We start from the raw sequence: 24,826 nt of genomic DNA on the forward strand, positions 1-24,826 counted from the left end.
TCGTGTTATTATGCATATTTCTCAATGCCGGATAATGCCATTTGCAATAAGTACACAGACCTATCTGAATTATATTATAGAATTTAGGAGGAGCATTAAAGCTTTTTTTGAAAACCGAGAATCTCAGATGTTTTCGATACACTATTTTCTCAGAAGATAAAACATTTGTATGCTTCTTTGAAGGATGTTAATAGCCCAAAGCTTTTAACCTGAAAAAAGTCATGCTGTTCTTACTTGTGACACACATTCTCTGAGGAACAACACAATGAACTTCACTTGTGCCACATTGCAGTGACACCAGTCATATGCCCTTTCTGTTTCACTTCTAATTAGCTGATGTCTTCTGGAGAGTTCCCGACAGTTCTGCCAGAAATGAATGGAGTGTTCTTTAAAGAATTATCTCTCTCTCAACTCTCAGTGGAGAAGGACCTGGACATCTCAGTCCTGAAGGAGAAGGAGATGAGAACAAGTCAGGTAATTATGCATTTAACCCAAACGCCCTTCAGCAGTCAACATTTACAGTATTCAAGCTGGGCTTAGAATCACAGAGGGTTTGACAGTCTCACGATCCCCTGGTAGTTCAGATGACACAGCCACAGTCATTGTTCTAATCTGTGAGAAAATTCATTAATATGGATTTAAAAAAACAAAACGGGTTGGTTAAAGCGGACCCGAACTCTTGCAAAGCGCACAATGAAAAGTCTTACTTTCACATATAGTTGCTGAAGAAATTCACTGCTCTGTGATCTGTGATTGATTAGCTAGATCGAAGTGTCTAATTAGTTTTTATCAACAGCTGTAAATAGATTGCAGATAAGTCTCCTCATACAGTAATAAACACTCAGGCTTAAAGGATACCTTAGTTCTAAATATATCCGCAGATTGACACCCTGTGTGTGGGTAATAGGTCTACATAGGCTTACCACACCTCCCATAGCATTTTCCTCCATTTCCTGTAATCCTGTCCATTCTATTGATCCTGGTCAGAGTGGTCGCCGACCTCCAACCCAGACATACTAGCTGCATATATTTGCATACAGAATTTGCATAATCCTATATAAACTCAGAACAGTTTGCATCTCATTGACTATCCCTAATGCTGAACAGACAGTTATCCTGATGTGTAATTCTCCACAGACCCAGGAAGTAGAAGTTCTATTAGAAAATGAAAGGCACTAGCTGCGAATCAGCCTACTGACATTTGGGTTAATTAACCACTTTAGGCTTCTGGACATAGCTCTACCGATTGGAGCAAGGGATGATTATTATTATTATTATTATTTATTGTATTTATAAAGCGCCAACATATTACGCAGCGCTGATGTGTTCCCTCTACCCGATCAGCGCCCCCTGAAGCACTGTAGCAGCGATTATTGTGAACCACCGCATACGGGAAGTAATGACTTCCTGTAAAGTCCCGCAATGCACGTGACCCCAGCACTGAATGGTCCGTGACCCTTCAGGCTGCAGTGATTGGTCCAAGGGATCATGTGATCCCTTGGCCCGATCAGTGTCCTGTCTGCTAGATACAGTGTTCATTTATAAAAAAAAAAAAAAAAAAATGGTAAAAAAAAAAAAATACAATAGAAAATGTTTTAATGTTAAAAATAAAAAAGTGTTCATATACCCCCAAAGCAATGATTGGTGCAAGGAATCATGAGGTCCCTGAACCAATCAGTGTACCTGAAGGTCCACACCTACAATGCAATGTTTGCGGCTACTTTTTTTTTGCGATGGGCTACTTTTTCACAATAAATGATTGTTTTTGCGATATCGCGAATATCGTTTAACAAAAATTAGTTAAACAATCTTTAGCAACGTGAGTGACCAATCGCTCAGATCCCTATTGCCCGCTGTGATAATTTTATTGTGATTAAACGATCATTTGCATTTGTTACTTTAGGGACTGAACTTTTTTAATATGTATGTCAAGAAGGTATATTAACTTCCCTGGCGGTGTATTTCTGTCTGGAATTATGAGTCAAAAGCTTTTTTTCAAGAATTTTAGGCCTCTAATTCTTAAGTCTTAACTTAGGAAAATATATCAGAATAAAAGCCTGGTAGACATTCTGCATATAAATAAAAGACTGGAACACAAAAAAATTGTGAAACTGTACAAATAAGGCAGGCAGAGAGTAGTCAAAATCCAGGCAATGGTCGGTGAAGGCGGCATGCAGAGAGTAGTCAAAATCCAAGCAGACGTCAGTGTAGGCGGCAGGCAGAGAGTAGTCAAAATCCAGGCAGAAGTTGGTGCAGGCGGCAGGCAGAAAGTAGTCAAAAAATCCAGGCAGAGGTCGCTGATTGGCCGCCGGGGATCCCAGGAAGAAGAATGTAGGTACAGGGATCCCGGTCAGGGGGAGAAGCCTGGGTCCCGCTGGCAGCGCCCAGGAAAATGCAGCGCGCGCCGGTTCTGGGCCAGCCCGAGCTGAGCTCAGGCTTACCGCTCTGAGCAAAGGAATCTCACCTCGAGCTCAGCTCAGGATTACCGCTGGGGGGGGTTAATGTCATTTATGAAATTATGGGCTTGGAATTAGAGATGGACGCAAAATTAAAAAAATGCACCTTTATTTCCAAATAAAATATTGACGCCATATATTGTACTAGGGAAATATTTTAAATGTTGCAATAACCGGGACAAATGGGCAAATAAAATGAGTGGATTTTAATTAAGGTCGCATCCCTCCTCCCACCTCCCTCCTCCCACCTCCCACCTCCCTCCTCCCACCTCCCACCTCCCACCTCCCTCCTCCCACCTCCCTCCACCCTCCTCCCACCTCCCTCCACCCTCCTCCTCCCACCTCCCTCCTCCTCCCACCTCCCTCCTCCCTCCTCCCACCTGCCTCCTCCCTCCTCCCTCCACCTCCCACCTCCCTCCTCCCACCTCCCTCTTCCCTCCTCCCACCTCCCTCCTCCCACCTCCCTCCTCCCACCTCCCTCCACCCTCCACCTCCCACCTCCCTCCTCTCACCTCCCTCCTCCCTCCTCCCACCTCCCTCCACCTCCCTCCTCCCACCTCCCTCCTCCCTCCTCCCACCTCCCTCCTCCCTCCTCCCACCTCCCACCTCCCTCCTCAAAGGCAGAGCCCTTAACCAGTACACTATCCAGCCACTGTAGTGTGAATCACACCAGAAACAAGCATGCAGCTAATCTTGTCAGATCTTACAAAAATGTCAAACACCAGATCTGCTGCATGCTTGTTCAGGGTCTAGGGCTAAAAGTATTGGAGGCAGAGGATCTGCAGGATAGCCAGGTAACTGGTATTGCTTAAAAGGAAATCAATATGGTAGCCTCCATATACCTTTCACTACAGTTCTCCTTTAAAGGGAACCTTAACTGAGAATGATATGGATGTTTCCTGTAAACAATACCAGTTGCCTGGCAGTCCAGCTGATCTTTGGGACTGCAATAGTGGCTGAATCACACCCTGAAACAAGCATGCAGCTAATCCAGTCTGACTTCAGTCAGAGCACCTGATCTGCATGCTTGTTCAGGGGCTGTGGCTAAAAGTATTAGAGACACAGGATCAGCAGGCGATTCAGGCAACTGGTATTATTTTAAAAGGAAAAGTCCATATCCTTCTCCGTTTAGGTTCCCTTTAAGGATTTGTAGCATAAAAGCCAACTCACATTGGCTGGGATTTGAACCTGGGTCTCACTGTATGGTGGACAAGCACACTAACCACTATACCAACTGAAGCTGGCCTGAAATTGCTGGTCTAAAAGTTACTATTTATGCTCAATACAAGAGAAAAAGTAGACAAGACAAATAACACAAAAGAGAAGGCCATGTCTGGCTAGATATCTGTAAGCAGTGGCTGCATGGTGTAATGGATAAGGGCGCTGCCTCTGACAAAGGAGACCAGAGTTCAAATTTCAGCTCTGTCTGTTCAGTAAGCCAGCACCTATTCAGTAGGAGACCTTAGGCAAGTCTTCCTAACACTGCTACTGCCTATTAGTGTTGGGCGAACACCTAGATGTTCGGGTTCGCGAACGTTCGCCGAACATCGCCGCGATGTTCGGGTGTTCGACCCGAACTCCGAGCATAATGGAAGTCAATGGGGACCCGAACTTTCGTGCTTTGTAAAGCTTCCTTACATGCTACATACCCCAAATTTGCAGGGTATGTGCACCTTGGGAGTGGGTACAAGAGGGAAAAAAATTTAGCAAAAAGAGCTTATAGTTTTTGAGAAAATCGATTTTAAAGTTTCAAAGGGAAAACTGTCTTTTAAATGCGGGAAATGTCTGTTTTCTTTGCACAGGTAACATGCTTTTTGTCGGCATGCAGTCATAAATGTAATACATATAAGAGGTTTCAGGAAAAGGGACCGGTAACGCTAACCCAGCAGCAGCACACGTGATGGAACAGGAGGAGGGTGGCGCAGGAGGAGAAGGCCACGCTTTGAGACACAACAACCCAGGCCTTGCATGAGGACAAGAAGCGTGCGGATAGCAATTTGCGTTTTGTCGCCATGCAGTCATAAGTTTAATACAGATGAGAGGTTCAATAAACAGGGACCGGAAACGCTAACCCATCACAGATGTTCATTGTTCATGTTACTTGGTTGGGGTCCGGGAGTGTTGCGTAGTTGTTTCCAATCCAGGATTGATTCATTTTAATTTGAGTCAGACGGTCTGCATTTTCTGTGGAGAGGCGGATACGCCGATCTGTGACGATGCCTCCGGCAGCACTAAAACAGCGTTCCGACATAACGCTGGCTGCCAGGCAAGCCAGCACCTCTATTGCGTACATTGCCAGTTTGTGCCAGGTGTCTAGCTTCGATACCCAATAGTTGAAGGGTGCAGATGGATTGTTCAACACAGCTATGCCATCTGACATGTAGTCCTTGACCATCTTCTCCAGGCGATCGGTGTTGGAGGTGGATCTGCACGCTAGCTGTTCTGTGTGCTGCTGCATGGGTGTCAGAAAATTTTCCCACTCCAAGGACACTGCCGATACCATTCCCTTTTGGGCACTAGCTGCGGCTTGTGTTGTTTGCTGCCCTCCTGGTCGTCCTGGGTTTGCGGAAGTCAGTCTGTCGGCGTACAACTGGCTAGAGGAGGGGGAGGATGTCAATCTCCTCTTTAAAGTCTCCACAAGGGCCTGCTGGTATTCTTCCATTTTGACCTGTCGGACTCTTTCTTCAAGCAGTTTTGGAACATTGTGTTTGTACCGTGGATCCAGAAGGGTATAAACCCAGTAATTGGTGTTGTCCAGAATGCGCACAATGCGTGGGTCGCGTTCAATGCAGTCCTAGGCCGAAGAGGTCATAGCCTAGGGTCACAAAAACCTGTTTATTTGGGCTATTTCAATGGTAGTGATGGTGATGTACATAAATCTCAGCCATGGCCGTTAGCAACGTCTGAATTTCACGAAATGTCTCATGCAGGTAGAAGACATATTGTTAGACTTGGATTCCAAAGATGGGGTCCCTACATCTCTGCAAACCAGAGTTACAGGGGTCCAAAATTGGTAAAATCCCCCATAGGCTTTCATTGGGCCTCCTATTTACAGTTCCTAAATCTCACATCTTTTCAAAGGGCAATTGATCAGCAGTGGCAAATTTTCTAGCATTGTAGGTTTGCAGAGATGTAGGGACCCCATCTTTGGAATCCATGCATGAGACATTTCGTGAAATTCAGACGTTGCTAACGGCCATAGCTGAGATTTATGTACGTCACCATCACTACCATTGAAATAGCCCAAATAAACAGGTTTTTGTGACCCTAGGCTATGACCTCTTTGGCCTAGGGGCCCGAAAGTCACCAGTCATGTTCCCCCTAAGGGTCCCTACAATGCTAGAAAATTTGGTACTGCTGAGCCATTGCCCTTTGAAAAGATGTGAGATTTTGGAAAGTGAAATAGGGAGGCAATGAAAGTCTATGGGGATTTTACCAATTTTGGACCCCTGTAACTCTGGTTTGCAGAGATGTAGGGACCCCATCTTTGGAATCCAAGTCTAACAATATGTCTTCTACCTGCATGAGACATTTCGTGAAATTCAGACGTTGCTAACGGCCATGGCTGAGATTTATGTACGTCACCATCACTACCATTGAAATAACCCAAATAAACAGGTTTTTGTGACCCTAGGCTATGACCTCTTTGGCCTAGGGGCCCGAAACTCACCAGTCATGTTCCCCCTAAGGGTCGCTACAATGCTAGAAAATTTGCCACTGCTGCTCAATTGCCCTTTGAAAAGATGTGAGATTTTGGAACTGTAAATAGGAGGCCCAATGAAAGCCTATGGGGGATTTTACCAATTTTGGACCCCTGTAACTCTGGTTTGCAGAGATGTAGGGACCCCATCTTTGGAATCCAAGTCTAACAATATGTCTTCTACCTGCATGAGACATTTCGTGAAATTTAGACGTTGCTAACGGCCATGGCTGAGATTTATGTACGTCACCATCACTACCATTGAAATAGCCCAAATAAACAGGTTTTTGTGACCCTAGGCTATGACCTCTTCGGCCTAGGACTGCATTGAACGCGACCCACGCATTGTGCGCATTCTGGACAACACCAATTACTGGGTTTATACCCTTCTGGATCCACGGTACAAACACAATGTTCCAAAACTGCTTGAAGAAAGAGTCCGACAGGTCAAAATGGAAGAATACCAGCAGGCCCTTGTGGAGACTTTAAAGAGGAGATTGACATCCTCCCCCTCCTCTAGCCAGTTGTTCGCCGACAGACTGACTTCCGCAAACCCAGGACGACCAGGAGGGCAGCAAACAACACAAGCCGCAGCTAGTGCCCAAAAGGGAATGGTATCGGCAGTGTCCTTGGAGTGGGAAAATTTTCTGACACCCATGCAGCAGCACACAGAACAGCAAGCGTGCAGATCCACCTCCAACACCGATCGCCTGGAGAAGATGGTCAAGGACTACATGTCAGATGGCATAGCTGTGTTGAACAATCCATCTGCACCCTTCAACTATTGGGTATCGAAGCTAGACACCTGGCACAAACTGGCAATGTAAGCAATAGAGGTGCTGGCTTGCCCGGCAGCCAGCGTTATGTCGGAACGCTGTTTCAGTGCTGCCGGAGGCATTGTCACAGATCGGCGTATCCGCCTCTCCACAGAAAATTCAGACCGTCAGACTCAAATTAAAATAAATCAATCCTGGATTGGAAACGACTACGCAACACTCCCGGACCCCAACCAAGTAACATGAACAATGAACATCTGTGATGGGTTAGCGTTTCCAGTCCCTATTTATTGAACCTCTCATCTGTATTACATTTATGACTGCATGGCGACAAAACGCAAATTGCTATCCGCACGCTTCTTGTCCTCATGCAAGGCCTGGGTTGTTGTGTCTCAAAGCGTGGCCTTCTCCTCCTGCGCCACCCTCCTCCTGTTCCATCACGTGTGCTGCTGCTGGGTTAGCGTTACCGGTCCCTTTTCCTGGAACCTCTTATATGTATTACATTTATGACTGCATGCTGACAAAAAGCATGTTACCTGTGCAAAGAAAACAGACATTTCCCGCATTTTAAAGACAGTTTTCCCTTTGAAACTTTAAAATCAATTTTCTCAAAAACTATAAGCTCTTTTTGCTAAATTTTTTTTCCTCTTGTACCCACTCCCAAGGTGCATATACCCTGTAAATTTGGGGTATGTAGCATATAAGGAGGCTTTACAAAGCACGAAAGTTCGGGTCCCCATTGACTTCCATTATGTTCGGAGTTCGGCTCGAACACCCGAACATCGCGGCCATGTTCGGCCCCGAACCCGAACATCTAGATGTTCGCCCAACACTACACGTGACCCGTTCGGCCAATCGCAGCGCTAGCCGAACGTTCGGGTAACGTTCGGCCATGCGCTCTTAGTTCGGCCATATGGCCGAACACCATCAGGTGTTCGGCCGAACTCGAACATCACCCGAACAGGGTGATGTTCTGCAGAACCCGAACAGTGGCGAACACTGTTCGCCCAACACTACTGCCTATAGAGCATGCCCTAGTGGCTGCAGCTCTGGTCCTTTGAGTCCGCCAGGAGAAAAGTGTGATATAAATGTTATTTGTCTTGTCTACTTTTTCTCTTGTATTGAGCATAAATAGTAAATTTTAGGCCAGCAATTTCAGGCCAGCAATTTCAGGCCAGCTTCAGTTGGTATAGTGGTTAGTGTGCTTGTCCACCATACAGTGAGACCCAGGTTCAAATTCCAGCCAATGTGAGTTGGCTTTTATGCTACAAATCCTTAAAGGGAACCTAAACGGAGAAGGATATGGATTTTTCCTTTTAAAATAATACCAGTTGCCTGAATCGCCTGTTGATCCTGTGTCTCTAATACTTTTAGCCACAGCCCCTGAACAAGCATGCAGATCAGGTGCTCTGACTGAAGTCAGACTGGATTAGCTGCATGCTTGTTTCAGGGTGTGATTCAGCCACTATTGCAGTCCCAAAGATCAGCTGGACTGCCAGGCAACTGGTATTGTTTACAGGAAACATCCATATCATTCTCAGTTAAGGTTCCCTTTAAAGGAGAACTGTAGTGAAAGGTATATGGAGGCTACCATATTGATTTCCTTTTAAGCAATACCAGTTACCTGGCTATCCTGCAGATCCTCTGCCTCCAATACTTTTAGCCCTAGACCCTGAACAAGCATGCAGCAGATCTGGTGTTTGACATTTGTGTAAGATCTGACAAGATTAGCTGCATGCTTGTTTCTGGTGTGATTCACACTACAGTGGCTGGATAGTGTACTGGTTAAGGGCTCTGCCTTTGACATGGGAGACCAGGGTTTGAATCCTGGCTAGGTCAAGTACCTATTCAGTAAGGAGTTCAAGGCAAGACTCCCTAACACTGCAGGGTGGCCTCTTAAGTGCGTCCCTGTGGCTTGCAGCTCTTGAGCGCTTTGAGTCCGACAGGAGAAAAGCACTATAAAAATGTTTGGATTATTATTATTACTGCAGCCAAATAGATCAGCAGGGCTGCCAGGCAACTGGTATAGCTTAAAAGGAAATCAATATGGCAGCCTCCATATACCTCTCACTACAGTTCTCCTTTAAGCAACCTAATGGTTCTATTGCATTGAGCATAAATGTTAAATTTTAGGCTAGCTTCACTTACTTCTGTAGTGGTACAGTGCTTAGGGTGACGTGCCCACCACACAGTGAGATCTGGGTTCGATTCCCAGCTATGGTATGATGTATACTCATGTATGTATTCCCAGCTATGGTATGATGTACCAGCTATGGTATGATGTATACTGGTTTTTAAAATAGTATAATTCCCTGGCAGAAGAGACCCTCCTCCCTCCGGTAGGAGGTAGAAGGGCAGAAGGGGAGGTGGGAGATTAAAATTTCCCTAGCAGAGTGTGTAGCAGCTGTCCCATAACTAATTAGTGTAGGTAGGCAAATGGTATAAAGGACCTTGCTTGGAGGAGGGAGGGTGGGCGGGTCCTATAGCAGTGATGTGTATTTCACTGAATTAGGTGGGGCTCCAGGTATTAGAGCTTTTGAAACATGTTTTCTACCATTTTTCCAGTTGATAGAATTTTTTAAAACTTTGAAAGTTCGCCTCCCCATTGAAGTCTATTGCGGTTCGCGAACTTTTTCGCGAACCGAACCTTTCGCGGAAGTTCGCGAACAGGGTTCGCGAACCTAAAATCGGAGGTTCGGCCCATCTCTAGTGAGGACAGGTCTAATCTCCTCACCTGCATTCACAGTGGCTGCCTCAGCGGTAACCCTTGTTTGTGAGTATAACCTTCTCACATTACATTATTCACTATTGTTCCGAGCATACTACACCATATTGGGCTATCTGTGTCTTTTTCTTATTTATGTTATGTTCATTGAGGCTATTTTAAGAATAATTAATACAAATAGTATTTTTGGTAGCAAGAATGGTAGTGTATGAGTTTATATCTTTATCTTACTAAACCAAAAATAGTTCAAGATGTTAGACCAAGCACTCCAATGGAGATGAAACATGCTATAGCTGATTCGACTCTGATGCCCTCCAGTTGTAGTCCCACGTTGTTGTAGAAGCATTACATTGCTATTCTATGAGTTGGAGGGTGTAAGAATGAGGGGGCTTCATATTAATGCTGCTGAACAAACAGCTACCAGCGTTCTGCAGTCATTTGACAAATGGTGCAGCGAGAGAAGAGATTAAAGAGACCCAGAGACGATCTAACTACCAGTTTTATAGATACCTGGGGCTTCCTCCAGCCCCATCAGCCTGGATCGCTCCCACGCCGCCGTCCTCCGCTGCATCTGTCCGCCGCTACCGGCCGGGTCTCGTCTTTTCGGCCAGTCAAGCCAGTCGGCGCAAGCGCAGTGCGCTCCCTCCGTACTGCGCAGGCGCATGCGTAAAGAGCCGGAGGGAGCCCCTGCGCATGCGGAAGACTGGCCCTGACTGGCCGAAGTGATAGAACCTGGTACCGGCGATAGAGGCAGCGGAGAATGGCGGCGTGGGAGCGATCCACGCTTATGGGGCTGAAGAAAGCCCCAGGTATGTATAAAATCTTTTCCTATTTCTTTTATAAGCTTCGTCTCTGGTTCCCTTTAACCTAACAGATGCAGATTAAATTATACTGAACGAACACTTTGCGCTAAATAAAAACAAACTACTGTCAAGCTGTTGTTTACACACGCCAGATGAAGCTTGGCCAAGGCGGCCGATAACAACAACCTCTGTTGAGAATATAGCATCGATTCGTCCAGATGTTGACTGAGAGCATTGTTCTTCCTACTCGTCCCCATGCCACCGCTGTCATGCCCCCCATGCCATTGCCATCACTCTCCCCCCATGCCACTCCATCGGCCCTCCACTCCCCTCTGCTCTGCATAGCAACAGAACGAGTTGTTAGCCTGCAGGCTGGTTATGCGTCTGTACAGCCTTAGCCCGTTTCTGGATGACCCTCCTACTTACAAAAATTCCTTCGTCTGAGTAATTGTGCTTTTTAATACTTAGGGAGGGCCTAAAGTAGAGAAAGGCAGGGTCACTGACCAATAGAATTCTGCTAGAGGGAGAGATACAGCAAGAAAGGCAAATCATTGTCAGGTAATTGGTGTATATATATATATATATATATATATATATATATATATATATATTTACTTTTGTTTCATATGATGACTACTACATTTAAACATGTACCTAAAAAGTATCCAGATGAGATTACACACAGTGAGGCTCACACATACAAGAGGGAAGCACACTTTCTCCTTTTCACAGTGAGGGTTGATTCATCTAGACTGAGGGCCAGGGCCAAAAGGTTAACACACAGCCCCTCCCACCCTAGCAGCCGCTACTTCAACCTTCTGGCTGACAGGACCATCCCCACCAAGACCCCCAGGCACAGGATCCCCCCGTCCCCCCCCCCTCCCCCCAGTATTCTGCCTCATGACCTCTAACCCAATCCTTACTTAATCCTTCTAGCCTTCCACACCCACCTCCCTAGCATTTTCGGCTTGTATACCTATGCCTACTTACTGACTACATGTTCCTCTAAATGCTTGTTTAATCACGTTTTTTTATTGCATTATTACCACCATTGTGTGTACCACAAATAATTCCGGGTGCTACAACTGTTGTACTTGGAGAATAAAGCTGATTCTGGTTCTGATCCTCCATCCCTCCTGTCTTTTATATATGGAGATTCTAAGCATTGATAGATTCCCTTATTATAAATCCCAGAATGTTTTTGTGCACACCTTAGTAACATAGTCTTTGTGCTTTGTATTACTAATAAAGAGCTGTGAAATAAGAATATAGTATTGTAAAATAAAAGAACAAAATTTCAATTGACCAAAAATGTTTTTCTTTGCTTTTAATGTCTGTATTTTAGGCCCTGCTTCTGTTTCATTTTCTCTCTAACAGAACAACGATGGAGAACCTGCTGAGGTAATGGAACACATAATGTAGTGTTGTAGTAGTTCATAATGTAATTGTACCATTAGCAATATAATTGGATCCATTTATAAAAACTAGAATTGTTCCACAATGAAACCAATCAGCTTTTTCCAGAAAAAAATTGCTGTAAAGCCATAGCTCTTTCTTTCCTTCTTTCATGTCTTACTTCCCCATAAGTTCCTGTGGCAAAACAATACTAACTCTTTGTTCCAGCATAGGGCAGCTGGTGAAGGGCATTACCTGTGACCAGATAGACGGCATTAATGACTTCAGCCTCTACAAACTCATAGAGAAGAATCTTCTGCTACTTTCTCCATATCAGGTAATAATGTCAAAGAGGACCCATTTTTTCTCCGATTTTAGGGACTGATCTTCACAGAGCACCACATACAAAAATCTTTAGCTCTTCCAAAAATATCAACCAAAAGGTATTGGAGAAGACCAGCACCAAATGCAGCAGGAGAGAACCTTTCTATCCGCCAAGGGTGCGTGCTCTTCCAATCAACAACAGAGGCAAGAAAAGCAGGGCACTCCTCCCTTAAAATCCTTTTACTGAAGAGGGTAGTTGGGCAGTAAATGTAAGGGTGCCTCACAGCTTTTTTGCGATATTGTCTCTGGAGAGGAGACATGGTCGCGAAACGGCTGTCGGGCATTACCCACAACCCTCCACACCCACCTTTTCCTGTACAAAACGTACACCGCAATAAAGGGCTTTTAAGGTAGCAGTACCTGTTACGCTCGGTGGTATATTCTCCACGGTCAGCGCATAATGCGGATCCTGACGTGAAGGACACACACACACAAGCACAAGGAACCAGGATATCCCCAGTTTAGTGGAGGAGAGGACTAACTCCAATAGGAGATGTGGCGCACAGAGCAGGCATAGATCCGAACAGCCACAAACAATACTTTCACTTTAGTGGCTCAGCGCAAGGTAGCGCTGAGAGCATTAACCAGAACTCAGAAGATCAGGACAGGTAGACAGAATGAACGCTTGCTTAACTAGTCACTGCTTTAGTGACAGCAAGCGTCCATAACAAGACAGACTGGAATGAGGCAGCCAATGCGATTGCAGTGATGGCGTGCCTCACAAGGACAGGACAGAATAGTCAGGAAATAGCGTCAAGGCAGGCAGACGCAATACACACAAATATACAATTGGTATGATTTCCTACCTAGCGTATTACGATTACAGCTATCAATGAAACTACAAACGACTGACTAAGATATGTATATATCGGGGATGAACCGATATATAACATAAGCAAGGAACACTAGCTAGGAACTGGAGCAATACAAGGAACAGGACTAGGAAGGATTCGCTACTTCTACGCAGAAGTGAGCGCAATCCACGCAAGGTAACAGAAACAGGACTAGGAAGGATTTGCTACTTCTACGCAGAAGTGAGCGCAATCCACGCAATGTAACAGGAACAGGACTGAACTAACTAAGCACGGGTGATCACGCTAAGCGCAACCTACCGAAACGTGCTGGAAACTGACTGACTGAACACAGGATTCAAACAGTTCGAGTACGTATATATCAGCGACACTGATGTATTAACATAACACGAATACAAGGAAAATAACAAACGCGCTAGTATACGTATATATCGGCGATGAACCAATATGTGATGCAAGACCAGCAAAGTAACAATAATATAATAATAATAATATAACAATAATAAACAGGATCAGGACTAGAAGGACTCACTGACCCCTTCGCAGGAGTCAGTGCAGTCCACACGAGATCTAGGAACGGGGGGGGGGGGGGGGGGGGCAGACAGAGTAACAGACTGATCTGAAACTATGATAGCCCATGGAGCACTGCAGGAAGCAGTCCTTTATACTGAGGTCATCCAATGGGAGCAGACATGCAGATTCCCACACAGGTGAATGATAATCAATCACAGGCTGACAGCAGGAAAGGGCAGACAATGATATGCAGCCTGCCTGAAAGGGATTGCAGCACCATTGCAAAAGACAATGTTTGCTTTCACAAACGCATCTTAAACCGTCATCAACCTCAGAGCGACTGCAGATGGAATCAACGCTCAGTGTGAGCGCAGGCAAAACTATGCGAGCAAATGCACGCAAAGAAATCAAAAACTGCTTGTCTACAGTAAAACTGCAGCCAGCAGTACATGCTGCCGAAGTGATCATAACAGTACCTTACTCATCTCTTCTATTACGTTTCCAAAAGCAGTTTGTGCCACCATCACCTCTCGCAGGACCACAATGAAGGTGTTATACAGGTTATTCCCTACACAGGTTTTTTTTTCAGTTTTATGTTTCATTTGATAAGACAAACAAGACAAGACAAATAACATTTATATCGCACTTTTCTCCTGGCGGACTCAAAGCGCCAGAGCTGCAGCCACCAGGGCGCGCTCTATAGGCAGTAGCAGTGTAATGCTGGACACACACGGTGCGTTCGCGCACTCGATTTTCCCGTCGATTTGTTTATTTCCAACATGTCCGGCATACTTTGCATGCGAATCGACCTAACGATCCATCGAAATCCAAATCGGACATGTTGGAAATAAACGAATCAACGGGAATCGACGGGAAAATCGAGTGTGTGAACGCACCGTGTGTATCCAGCATTAGGGAGACTTGCCAAAGGTCTCCTACTGAATAGCTGCTGGCTTACTGAACAGTAAGCCAGTGTGATAAGCACATTAAACCAAGCAAAAATCAATTACAATCAATTACAAGTAAATATCAGGGTCTTAGTTGATCAATAGTGTTGGTGTTTAAATTCGGGTTATTAAACTTCGGAAACCTGAATTTGTCCGTCACCACACTTCAGCACCCAGACATGTGGACAGGGTCAGGGGGAGGTCACTTCATGCTGTGCTTCATGTGACTCACATGCACATGAAGCGCTAATAAGTGAACTCCCCCTGACCCTGTCCACATGTCTAAGTGCTGCAGTGGGTGATGGGCGAATTTGGGATTCCGAATTTCAATAACCCAATTTGAACACCAACTCTTAAACTGGATTAGGAAAGGGTGACAATGTTATTGATCCTGAGGGAGAAGCATCAGGGAATATACAGCCATATAGGTTTGCACAACATTGATCACCACAAAGCTAGTGTTAGGGGCAGATAGATTTAAAAAAAAACTCTTTCAGTGGTGCTAGTTATTAACATAATTGCTACTCCCCAATCAATTTTTCAATCAATTTTAAATTTGCATAGTGTATGATCACCTTTACCTCTTGCTGCAAACTAGATGCATTAAAGCGTCCTGTTTACAGCTGTTAACTGCAAACAGGACATTTTAATGCATCGCTTGAATCTGCACTCCCACACTCATACCCGCCAAGACTGACACATCTGTGATTGGTGAATGGGAACATGTGTTCCCTGAGCCAATCAAAGTGCCTGTAAGGGAAGCATCATGGCTTCAACGAGAAGCCAATGATAACTCCTGTAACAAATACTGCCTGTGTGCTCTGAACTCTGTTCAGAGCACACATAATAAAGTGTGTGGGGACACCTAGGGGTAGACATAAAATTACATAAATACACATTTTACACTATGTACAGTAACTTAAATTAAAAAAAACCCAGTCTTTCCCCTCCCCCCCCCCTCCCCAAGGTATTTTAATAAAACAAAAAAAGGAATTTCTGAAAACAAATATTACCTCCAAAAAGCCTAATTTGTGGCAAAAAAAATAAGGTAAAGATCATTTAGGTGTGATAAGCAGTGATGAAGTTATGGCCAAATGAATGGGAAGAAAGCTGAATGATGAAAATTGTTGTTGGCATGGAGGGTAAAACAGTCTGTGGAGTGAAGCGGTTAAAGTGAATGAGAGCTTTAAAAAAAAATAAAAAAGATCAGCCAGATACTTACCTGAGGGGAGGCTCTGAGTACTATAGAGCCTTCCTGCTCCTTTCACGGCCCCCATGTTCCAGCGTTGGCTCCCCCGGTAGTAGTATTCCATCAAATTCATCAAATACTGCTTTCCGCTGCCGAATGAGGTTTTGGAAGTATTCGGTAGCCCGAGTGCTCCCAAAGACGGGCGACTATGTACTGCGCCTGCGTAAGCATGCGAGAGAGAATGGGGCACCTTTGGGCACCCCTGTAGTGCAAGTGGAGCAGTCAGGTGGTGGCTCCCAACGATTCCATGCTGTGACAACTACAGAGGAGCCCACACAGTCAGAGGATATGTGGAAGGTGGGCGGGGGGAGCACTGGGAGCGCTCGTCACTGCTAGCAAGAAAGGGGAAAAGCCGCTACCATACGCCCACCATGCATGATCATTCCCCCTCTCTACCTTGCCTCACATCTTCTGGCCGCTCTCCTAGTCTGGAGACATCTTCTGTAGCCGGCATTTCTCCCCCTAGCATCTGAGAATCAGATACAAGAGCTCTAGTGTCTGTTTCATTCTCAGACACTGGGGGAGAAGCCCGGTAGAGAAGAAGTCTCCGGACTGAGAAGACCGAGTGTCTGGAACAGGTGAGTACAGCCACTTGCTGCACGACTCTGCCATGGGGCCAGGGGAACATCCAGGGCACAACAGCATAGAGCTCGGACCACGGATCTTTAGGCCTAGTAACATATCTAGATAGCCCCTCCCTCTGCAGTATAACTAGCCAGATGTGCCCACAGTATTAGGTAGCCCCACTAAACCAGTATAGCAAGCCAAATATGACCCAGTATTAGGTAGCCCCCCTACCCAGTATAGCTAGCCAGATGCACCCACAGTAATAGGTAGCCCCCTCCCCACTATAGCTAGCCTGATGTGTCTCCGGTATTAGGTAGCCCCCCTCCTCAGTATAGCTAACCAGATGTGCTCCCAATATTAGGTAGCCCTCCCTCCCAGTATAGCTATCCAAATGTATACAAGATATTAGTTATCCACACCCCCATATAGCTAGCCAAATGTATTCCCAGTATTAGATATCTCCCCCCCCCCTCCCCAGTATAGCTAGCCAGATATGCTTCCAATATTAGGTAGCCCTCCCTCCCCAGTTTAGCTATCCAAATGTATACCTAGTATTAGTTAGCTCCCCTCCCCCCACCCATATAGCTTGCCACTGCCAGATGTATTCCCAGTATTAGGTAGCCCTCCATCCAATTAGAGCTAGCCAGATGTGCTATTAGGTAGCCTCCCACCCCAGTATCGTTAGCAAGATGTATTCCCAGTATCGGTCCTCATCCCCAGTATAGTTAGCCAGATGTATCTCCAGTATTAGGTGGCGCCCTCACCAGTGTAGCTAGTTAAATGTATTCCCAGTATTAAGTAGCCCCCCCTTCCCAGCATAGCTAGCCTAATGTGTCCTCAGTATTAGGTAGCCCCCACCCCAGTATAGCTAGCTATATATATTCCCAGTATTAGGAACCCCTCCTCCCCAGCATAGCTAGCCTGATGTGTCCCCAGTATTAGGTAGCCCTCCTTCCCAGTATAGCCACCCAGATGTATACCCAGTATTAGGTAGCCCCCCTCCCCAGTATAGCTAGCCAGATATGCCTCCAATAGAGATGGCCCAAACCTCCGATTTTAGGTTCACTTCCTCAAACGTTTGCGAACCGGCGAACTTCACGAACCGCAATAGACTTCAATGGGCAGGCAAACTTTCAAAACTACAAACACTAATTCTGACCACAAAAGTGATGGAAAAGAAGATGTTTCAAGGGATCTAACACCTGGAGGGGGGCATGGCGGAGTGGGATACACGCCAAAAGTCCCGGGGAAGATTACGGATTTGACGCACAGCAGGGTTTTAAGGGCAGAAATCACATTGCATTGCTAAATTGGAGGCCTAAAGTGTATACATCAATCAGGTAGTGTAATTAGTGTACTGCTTCACACTGACAGACCAAACTCACTGTGTAACGCACCGCAAACAGCTGTTTGTGTAGTGATGGCCGTGCTGGACTGGTGCGCACGATGGCGAGAGTGCAGGCGATTATGGTTTTCAAGCCCATATGGTCGGGCTGAAGTAGCTCAATGACAGAACAACAGTGACTGTCCAGCTGATCGAATTTGGTCTGTCCATAATGAAGCAACAAACTTATTATCTTGGGTGTGCCCCCCAACACACTCATATAGGTCATTGCTTCATTGTGATACGCAAGCCCCTTCACCGCGGCAAGGTAACGATCACAAAGGGGGATTGACACATGTACATGCCTTTTGTTTTGTTGTTGCAGCCGCAGTGCAGCCAGAAAAATTAGGCAGGCATGTACACGCACCAGAAAAAATTATTATTGTTTTTGTTAGTGGATTCAGGAATCCACCTGGTGTCCTGGACCCTGTTGGTGGTGGCGGAGAAGGCAGTCAAGCGGCCTGCAGGCAGAGATGCTGTGTGGGGAGCGACTGGTAGTCTTGGGGCAGGCAGTCACCTCATGCAGGCAGAGATGCTGTGTGTGGGAACTGACTTAGTCTTCGGGCAGGCCTGACTGTGTTTTGCAGACCAGGCATCTGTGGTCCATTGACCCAGGCATCCGTGGTCCCTTGACCCAACACTGTGTGCCAGAGATGACACCACTTACCTTTCAACATCACGGTACAGTTTGGGTATCGCCTTTTCTGAGAAATAATTGCGGCCTGGTATCTTCCACTGCGGTGTGTGGCTTTGCTTTTGTGTGCTGCTTTTTCTCAGGTGGTCATCCCAATGCAGTTTGTGCTTTTTCATCATGTGCCTTCATAAGGCAGTTGTCCCTACGCGGGTCTTGGTCTTTCCACAGCTCAATTTTTGGTGGCAGAGAGGACAGATGGGATCGTTCTCATCTGAGGCAGACACACACAAAAATTTCCACACCGCTGAGCCCTGGGTTGATGGCACTTTGGTGATGTCTGCTGACTGAGTGTTAAGTGGGGTGCCAGAATCAGAGCAGGAGAGGGAAGATATGTCACGCTTCTGTGCGGAAGCTGAGGAAGATGAGGTATTTTGTATTAAATAGTCAACTACGTCCCGACAATCTTGGGAGTTGATGGTACGTGCCTTCTGAACACTGTACTTTGGTCGCGGGCCGCGTGAAATCACATCAGCACGACCTCGAACAGACCTGCCAGGTGGCCTGCCTCTGGCTCTGCCTCTGCCTGTTGTTTTGTCCACATTGGGGGGGATGAAGTGAAAGGTATGCACTGGCTTGACTAATACAATGTGCAGTCACACAGATGCAGTAAAAGGTATACACTGACTGCTGGTATAATACAATGTGCAGTCACACAGATGCAGTGAAAGGTATACACTGACTGCTGTGTAATGAGACGAATACACTTGAAATCCTATAACGAGAATCTCTTATGGAGGGCAAGTCCATCCGTTCAGGTGGAAGGTAAGCACTGACTGGTATAATGCAATGTGCTGTCACACAGATGCAATGAAAGGTATGCAGTGACTGCTGGTGGTATAATGCAATGTGCAGTCACACAGGTGCAGTGAAAAGGTATGCACTGACTGCTGGTATATAAAACAGCGTGCAGTCACACCGATGCAGTGAAAGGTATGCAGTGACTGCTGGTATAACAATGTACTGTCACAAAGGTGCAGTGAAAAGGTATGCAGTGAGTGCTGGTATAACAATGTGCAGTCACACAGATGCAGTGAAAGGTATGCAGTGACTGGTATTATAATACAATGTGCAGCATTCACACAGGTGCAGTGAAAAGGTAGGCACTGATTGTGCTGGGCCTGGCACAGTATAGCAATGGCAAGGGCCAGCTGCGACAGACAGTGCTGTATATGCAGTGTCAATGGGCCACACACAAAAAAAACACATCACAAGAAAATTAGCTCTCAAAAGAGCTGTTTTGGGGTGCTTCTAAGCAATAAATATCAGCAAGGAGCAAGCTAACAGACCTCCTAACTATCGCTTTCCCTATCTGTCCAATGTCTCTCCCTTCTCTCACTAATATCAGCAGCAGACAGAGTGAGAAAATGGCAGACACTGCTGCCCTTTATAAGGGGGGGGGGGTCCAGGAGGCAGTGCAGACTGATTGGCTGCCATGTGTCTGCTGACTGTGATGTAGAGGGTCAAAGTTTAGCCCAATGATGTAGTATAGGGGGCGGGTCGAATTCGCATAAAATTCGCGTTTCGACGCGAACGTGCGTTGTTCGCACGAACAAGTTTGCGTTTGAACCATTCGGGCCATCTCTAGCCTCCAATATTATGTAGCTCCCCTCCCCAGTATAGCCAGATGTATCCCCAGTATTAGGTAGCCCCCTCCTCAGTCAAGCAGCCTTTTGCTGAAAAACGCTGGCAACACTGTGACCCTGAAATGAATGGCTTCGGTCTCAAACAACCATAGCACTTCCTGTTTTCAAGATATGGGCCAACAGGAAAAGTAGAGAAACATAATTGTTCTTTTTCCTTACATTTCAAAGTGGTTCTTTCAACTTTTATCAAACAAACATTATTACACGACGTGCGGGGTTTGGTGGTTTGTACTTTGAAATGAAAACTCTGAATAAGAAGATAAACAAAGTGGCCCATCCAGTGGCTAAAAACTGATATATGAAATATGACACAACAAATATGAAAATCTTGTCAAACCGTACTGTAATATAAACGTTAACTTAGGAACTCCAGATTGATAAATGGAGAGTGTCACTGCTTGCTGGAACTTTGATTGGATGCGCTTGGTGTTGCTTATATCTGATATCTGACTTTTCAACTTTTCAGCTTCATTGTCTGGCCTGGAAATACTGGAGGGTTTCCAAAGCAGACATCCCGCCGGTCCTGCTGTCTCTACTTCCGTGAGTTTTCAACTTCAAAGAGCCTGAAAATATGATTTTGTAGTGTTACATTGCAGCTTATGCAGATGAGGAGTCTGGGAGCGTTGCTTCATTCATCCCCAGGCAAAACCATCCTGTTTCTTTGATCATCACTACAGTGATGTGAAATGAATTATACTGCCGTTACCGGGGTCATTGCAATGATGCCTCAAGAGCCCAAGTGGGTGTTAAGATTGGTTAGCAGCAAATATATATGAGGAGACAGCACTGTGACACTGAATGTGACTGGGAAAACAAGACACACGGGAGCTGGGTGTCTTTACTCATCTGCTAGCTGCAGTTTTTTCCTAAAATTTTTATACTTTTTTTTACAAGTTTTACACTGCAATTACTTTGTCCCGCTATAGTGTATTGGTATAATGTGCCATTTTTACAACAACAACAAAACATTTGTAAACCACTTTTTTTTCCCATAGCCCCAGGACCCAAAACTCATAAGCTTGTCTTACATCAGCACATAGTGATGTGTACAGGGGAAAGTAACGTGATCATAAATGCCAAACTAAACAGGTGGCTTTCCAGCTTTGATTTAAATGTTTCCAGGGTTGGAGCTGTCTTGATCAAGTTTGGCAAGGCATTCCACAGGGTAGAGGCAGCGTGACGGAAACCTCGGGCTCCAAAGGTTTTTAGTTGGACTCTGGGGGGTGGATAAGTTATTGGATCCTTTTGATCTTGTTGTGGGAGGTGTGATGTAGTTGCAACAAATACTTCAGTTATCCAGGGCCTAGGTCGTGCAGGGGTTTGAATGTTAGACGGCTCATAACAAAGAAAGATAAGAAGCACAGGCAGAAAACCAGCTCCATGATCAATTCTAAATAAGCCAGAGTGGTAAGTGAGGAAGCTGACAGCCCAAACGTCACCTTTTGTATACCAAATAAGTTAAAAATGTGGTTGTATCAGTTGAAGGAGCTAACAACACAGGCTCTGTGGGCTGGGCTGATTCAGTTAGGTGGCTGCTGAAACTGCAAGGTGGCAGAACAGATCAGACTGCCTGAATAAATTACATGTTGCAGCTCTGTTGTGGGCTGCCTGACTAGGGATGGTCAATGAGATGCAAATATTTCCAGTTTGATGCAGGATTATGCATATTTTGTAAGGAAATACAGGATCTTCTCAAAAAATTAGCATATTGGGATAAAGTTCATTATTTTCTGTAATGTACTGATAAACATTAGACTTTCATATATTTTAGATTCATTACACACAACTGAAGTAGTTCAAGCCTTTTATTGTTTTTCTTATTGATGATTTTGGCATACAGCTCATGAAAACCCAAATTTCCTATCTCAAAAAATTAGCATATTTCATCCGACCAATAAAAGAAAAGTGTTTTTAAAACAAAAAAAAGTCAACCTTCAAAAAATAATGTTCAGTTATGCACTCAATACTGGGTCGGGAATCCTTTTGCAGAAATGACTGCTTCAATGCGGCGTGGCATGGAGGCAATCAGCCTGTGGCACTGCTCAGGTGTTATGGAGGCCCAGGATGCTTCGATAGCGGCCTTAAGCTCATCCAGAGTGTTGGGTCTTGCATCTCTCAACTTTCTCTTCACAATATCCCACAGATTCTCTATGGGGTTCAGGTCAGGAGAGTTGGCATGCCAATTGAGCACAGTAATACCATGGTCAGTAAACCATTTACCAGTGGTTTTGGCACTGTGAGCAGGTGCCAGGTCATGCTGAAAAATGAAATATTCATCTCCATAAAGCTTTTCAGCAGATGGAAGCATGAAGTGCTCCAAAATCTCCTGATAGCTAGCTGCATTGACCCTGCCCTTGATAAAACACAGTGGACCAACACCAGCAGCTGACATGGCACCCCAGACCATCACTGACTGTAGGTACTTGACACTGGACTTTAGGCATTTTGGCATTTCCCTCCCCCCAGTCTTCCTCCAGACTCTGGCACTTTGAGTTCTGAATGACATGTAAAAGTTGCTTTCATCCGAAAAAAGTACTTTGGACCACTGAGCAACAGTCCAGTGCTGCTTCTCTGTAGCCCAGGTCAGGCGCTTCTGCCGCTGTTTCTGGTTCAAAAGTGGGTTCATGCTTCCATCTGCTGAAAAGCTTTATGGAGATGAAGATTTCATTTTTCAGCACGACCTGGCACCTGCTCACAGTGCCAAAACCACTGGTAAATGGTTTACTGACCATGGTATTACTGTGCTCAATTGGCCTGCCAACTCTCCTGACCTGAACCCCATAGAGAATCTGTTGGATATTGTGAAGAGAAAGTTGAGAGACGCAAGACCCAACACTCTGGATGAGCTTAAGGCTGCTATCGAAGCATCCTGGGCCTCCATAACACCTGAGCAGTGCCACAGGCTGATTGCCTCCATGCCACGCCGCATTGAAGCAGTCATTTCTGCAAAAAGATTCGACCAAGTATTGAGTGTATAACTGAACATAATTATTTGAAGGTTGACTTTTTTTGTTTTAAAAACACTTTTCTTTTATTGGTCGGATGAAATATGCAAATTTTTAGTTAGGAAATTTGGGTTTTTATGAGCTGTATGCCAAAATCATCAATAAGAAAAACAATAAAAGGCTTGAACTACTTCAGTTGTGTGTAATGAATCTAAAATATATAAAAGTCTAATGTTTATCAGTACATTACAGAAAATAATGAACTTTATCACAATATGTTAATTTTTTGAGAAGATCCTGTATATGCAGCTTGAATTCCTTGAAATCCTGTTGAGGTGTGATGCAACTGATTTCAAGCTGCACCCCTACTAGGGTAGGAACACACTAGGCAGAAACGCTAGCATCATAGAAACGCTAGGGTTAATGCACATAATGCAAGTCAATAAGCAGCATAACTAGCGCATAGGGCAGCACGGTGGCGTAGTGGTTAGCTCTCTCGCCTTGCAGCGCTGGGTCCCGGGTTCGTATCCCAGCCAGGGCACTATCTGCAAAGAGTTTGTATGTTCTCTCCGTGTCTGCGTGGGTTTCCTCCGGGCACTCCGGTTTCCTCCCACATTCCAAAAACATACAGATAAGTTAATTGGCTCCCACTAAAATTGGCCCTAGACTACAGTACTTACACTACTTAATATAGACATATGGCAATGGTAGGAATTAGATTGTGAGCTCCTTTGAGGGACAGTTAGTGACAAGATATATATATATACTCTGTACAGCGCTGCGTAATATGTCGGCGCTATATAAATACTAAATAATAATAATAATAATAATAATAATAATAATAATATGTTTGCGTTCTGCAGTGTGCGTTTTTAACCACTTAAGCCCAACTGGACGAACATTCTCGTCCAGTTAGGCTGCGCACACTCCCGCGTGGGCCCCCGTGCTCGCACCCGCTGCCGGCCATTAGCCCAGCGATCAATGAAAGGGATTATAGATCCCTTTCACTGATCGAAGCCCCCCACAGAAAAGCCGACAGCGTCTCTTCAGACGCTGCGGTTTTTCTGAGCTCAAAAAGTTCCCCATCTTCATTCTTCTTCCTGGGAGCGAGATCGATCGCTCCCAGGACTTTTTGACTGTGGCCATCTTGTGGCCAAATAGTAAAACTACACCCACAACCACTTTCTATTAAATTAATACTTTTTTAACATTTAAAATTAGCTGCTTCCCTCCCACATCAAAAAAAATACCCAAATAACATTTTTAATAAAAAAAAAATTACAATAATAATAGTAAAAAAAAATAGTTACCTAAGGGTCTGAACTTTTTATATATGCATGTCAAATAAGTATATTAATATAATTTTTTAAATTATGAGCTTGTAAATAGTGATGGACGCAAATTGAAAAATTCACCTTTATTTCCAAATAGAATATCGGCGCCATACATTGTGATAGAGACATAATTTAAATGGTGTAATAAGCGGGACAAATGGGCAAATAAAATACATGGGTTTTAATCATGGTAGCATGTATTAATTTCAAACGATAATGGCCAAAAGCTGAGAAATAATGATTTTTTTCTATTTCTTTCTTAATATTCCTGTTAAAATGGATTTAGAATAAATTAATTCTCGGCAAAATGTATCACCCAAAGAAATCCTAATTGGTGGCGGAAAATACAAGATATAGATCAATTCATTGTGATGAGTAGTGATAAAGTTATTGGCAAATGAATGGGAGGTGAAAGTTGCTCAGATGCAAAAAAAAAACAAAAAACATAAAAACAACCCTTCGGGCTTAAAGAGAATCTGTATTGTTAAAATCGCACAAA

General features: G+C 44.8%; 1 protein-coding gene across 1 annotated transcript in view; it reads left to right on the forward strand.

Annotated features, from left to right (window-relative positions):
* OTOA (otoancorin) overlaps positions 1 to 24,826 on the forward strand; it is a 253,400-nt gene that overhangs the window by 78,763 nt on the left and 149,811 nt on the right. Inside the window, exons 10-13 of the mRNA XM_068247315.1 lie at positions 334 to 474; positions 11,806 to 11,861; positions 12,084 to 12,192; positions 20,515 to 20,588. Coding sequence (XP_068103416.1) covers positions 334 to 474; positions 11,806 to 11,861; positions 12,084 to 12,192; positions 20,515 to 20,588 — 380 coding nt within the window. The remainder of the gene's footprint in view (positions 1 to 333; positions 475 to 11,805; positions 11,862 to 12,083; positions 12,193 to 20,514; positions 20,589 to 24,826) is intronic.

The sequence above is a fragment of the Hyperolius riggenbachi genome, chromosome 7 (assembly GCF_040937935.1).
Source record: "Hyperolius riggenbachi isolate aHypRig1 chromosome 7, aHypRig1.pri, whole genome shotgun sequence".
Taxonomy (NCBI): domain Eukaryota; kingdom Metazoa; phylum Chordata; class Amphibia; order Anura; family Hyperoliidae; genus Hyperolius; species Hyperolius riggenbachi.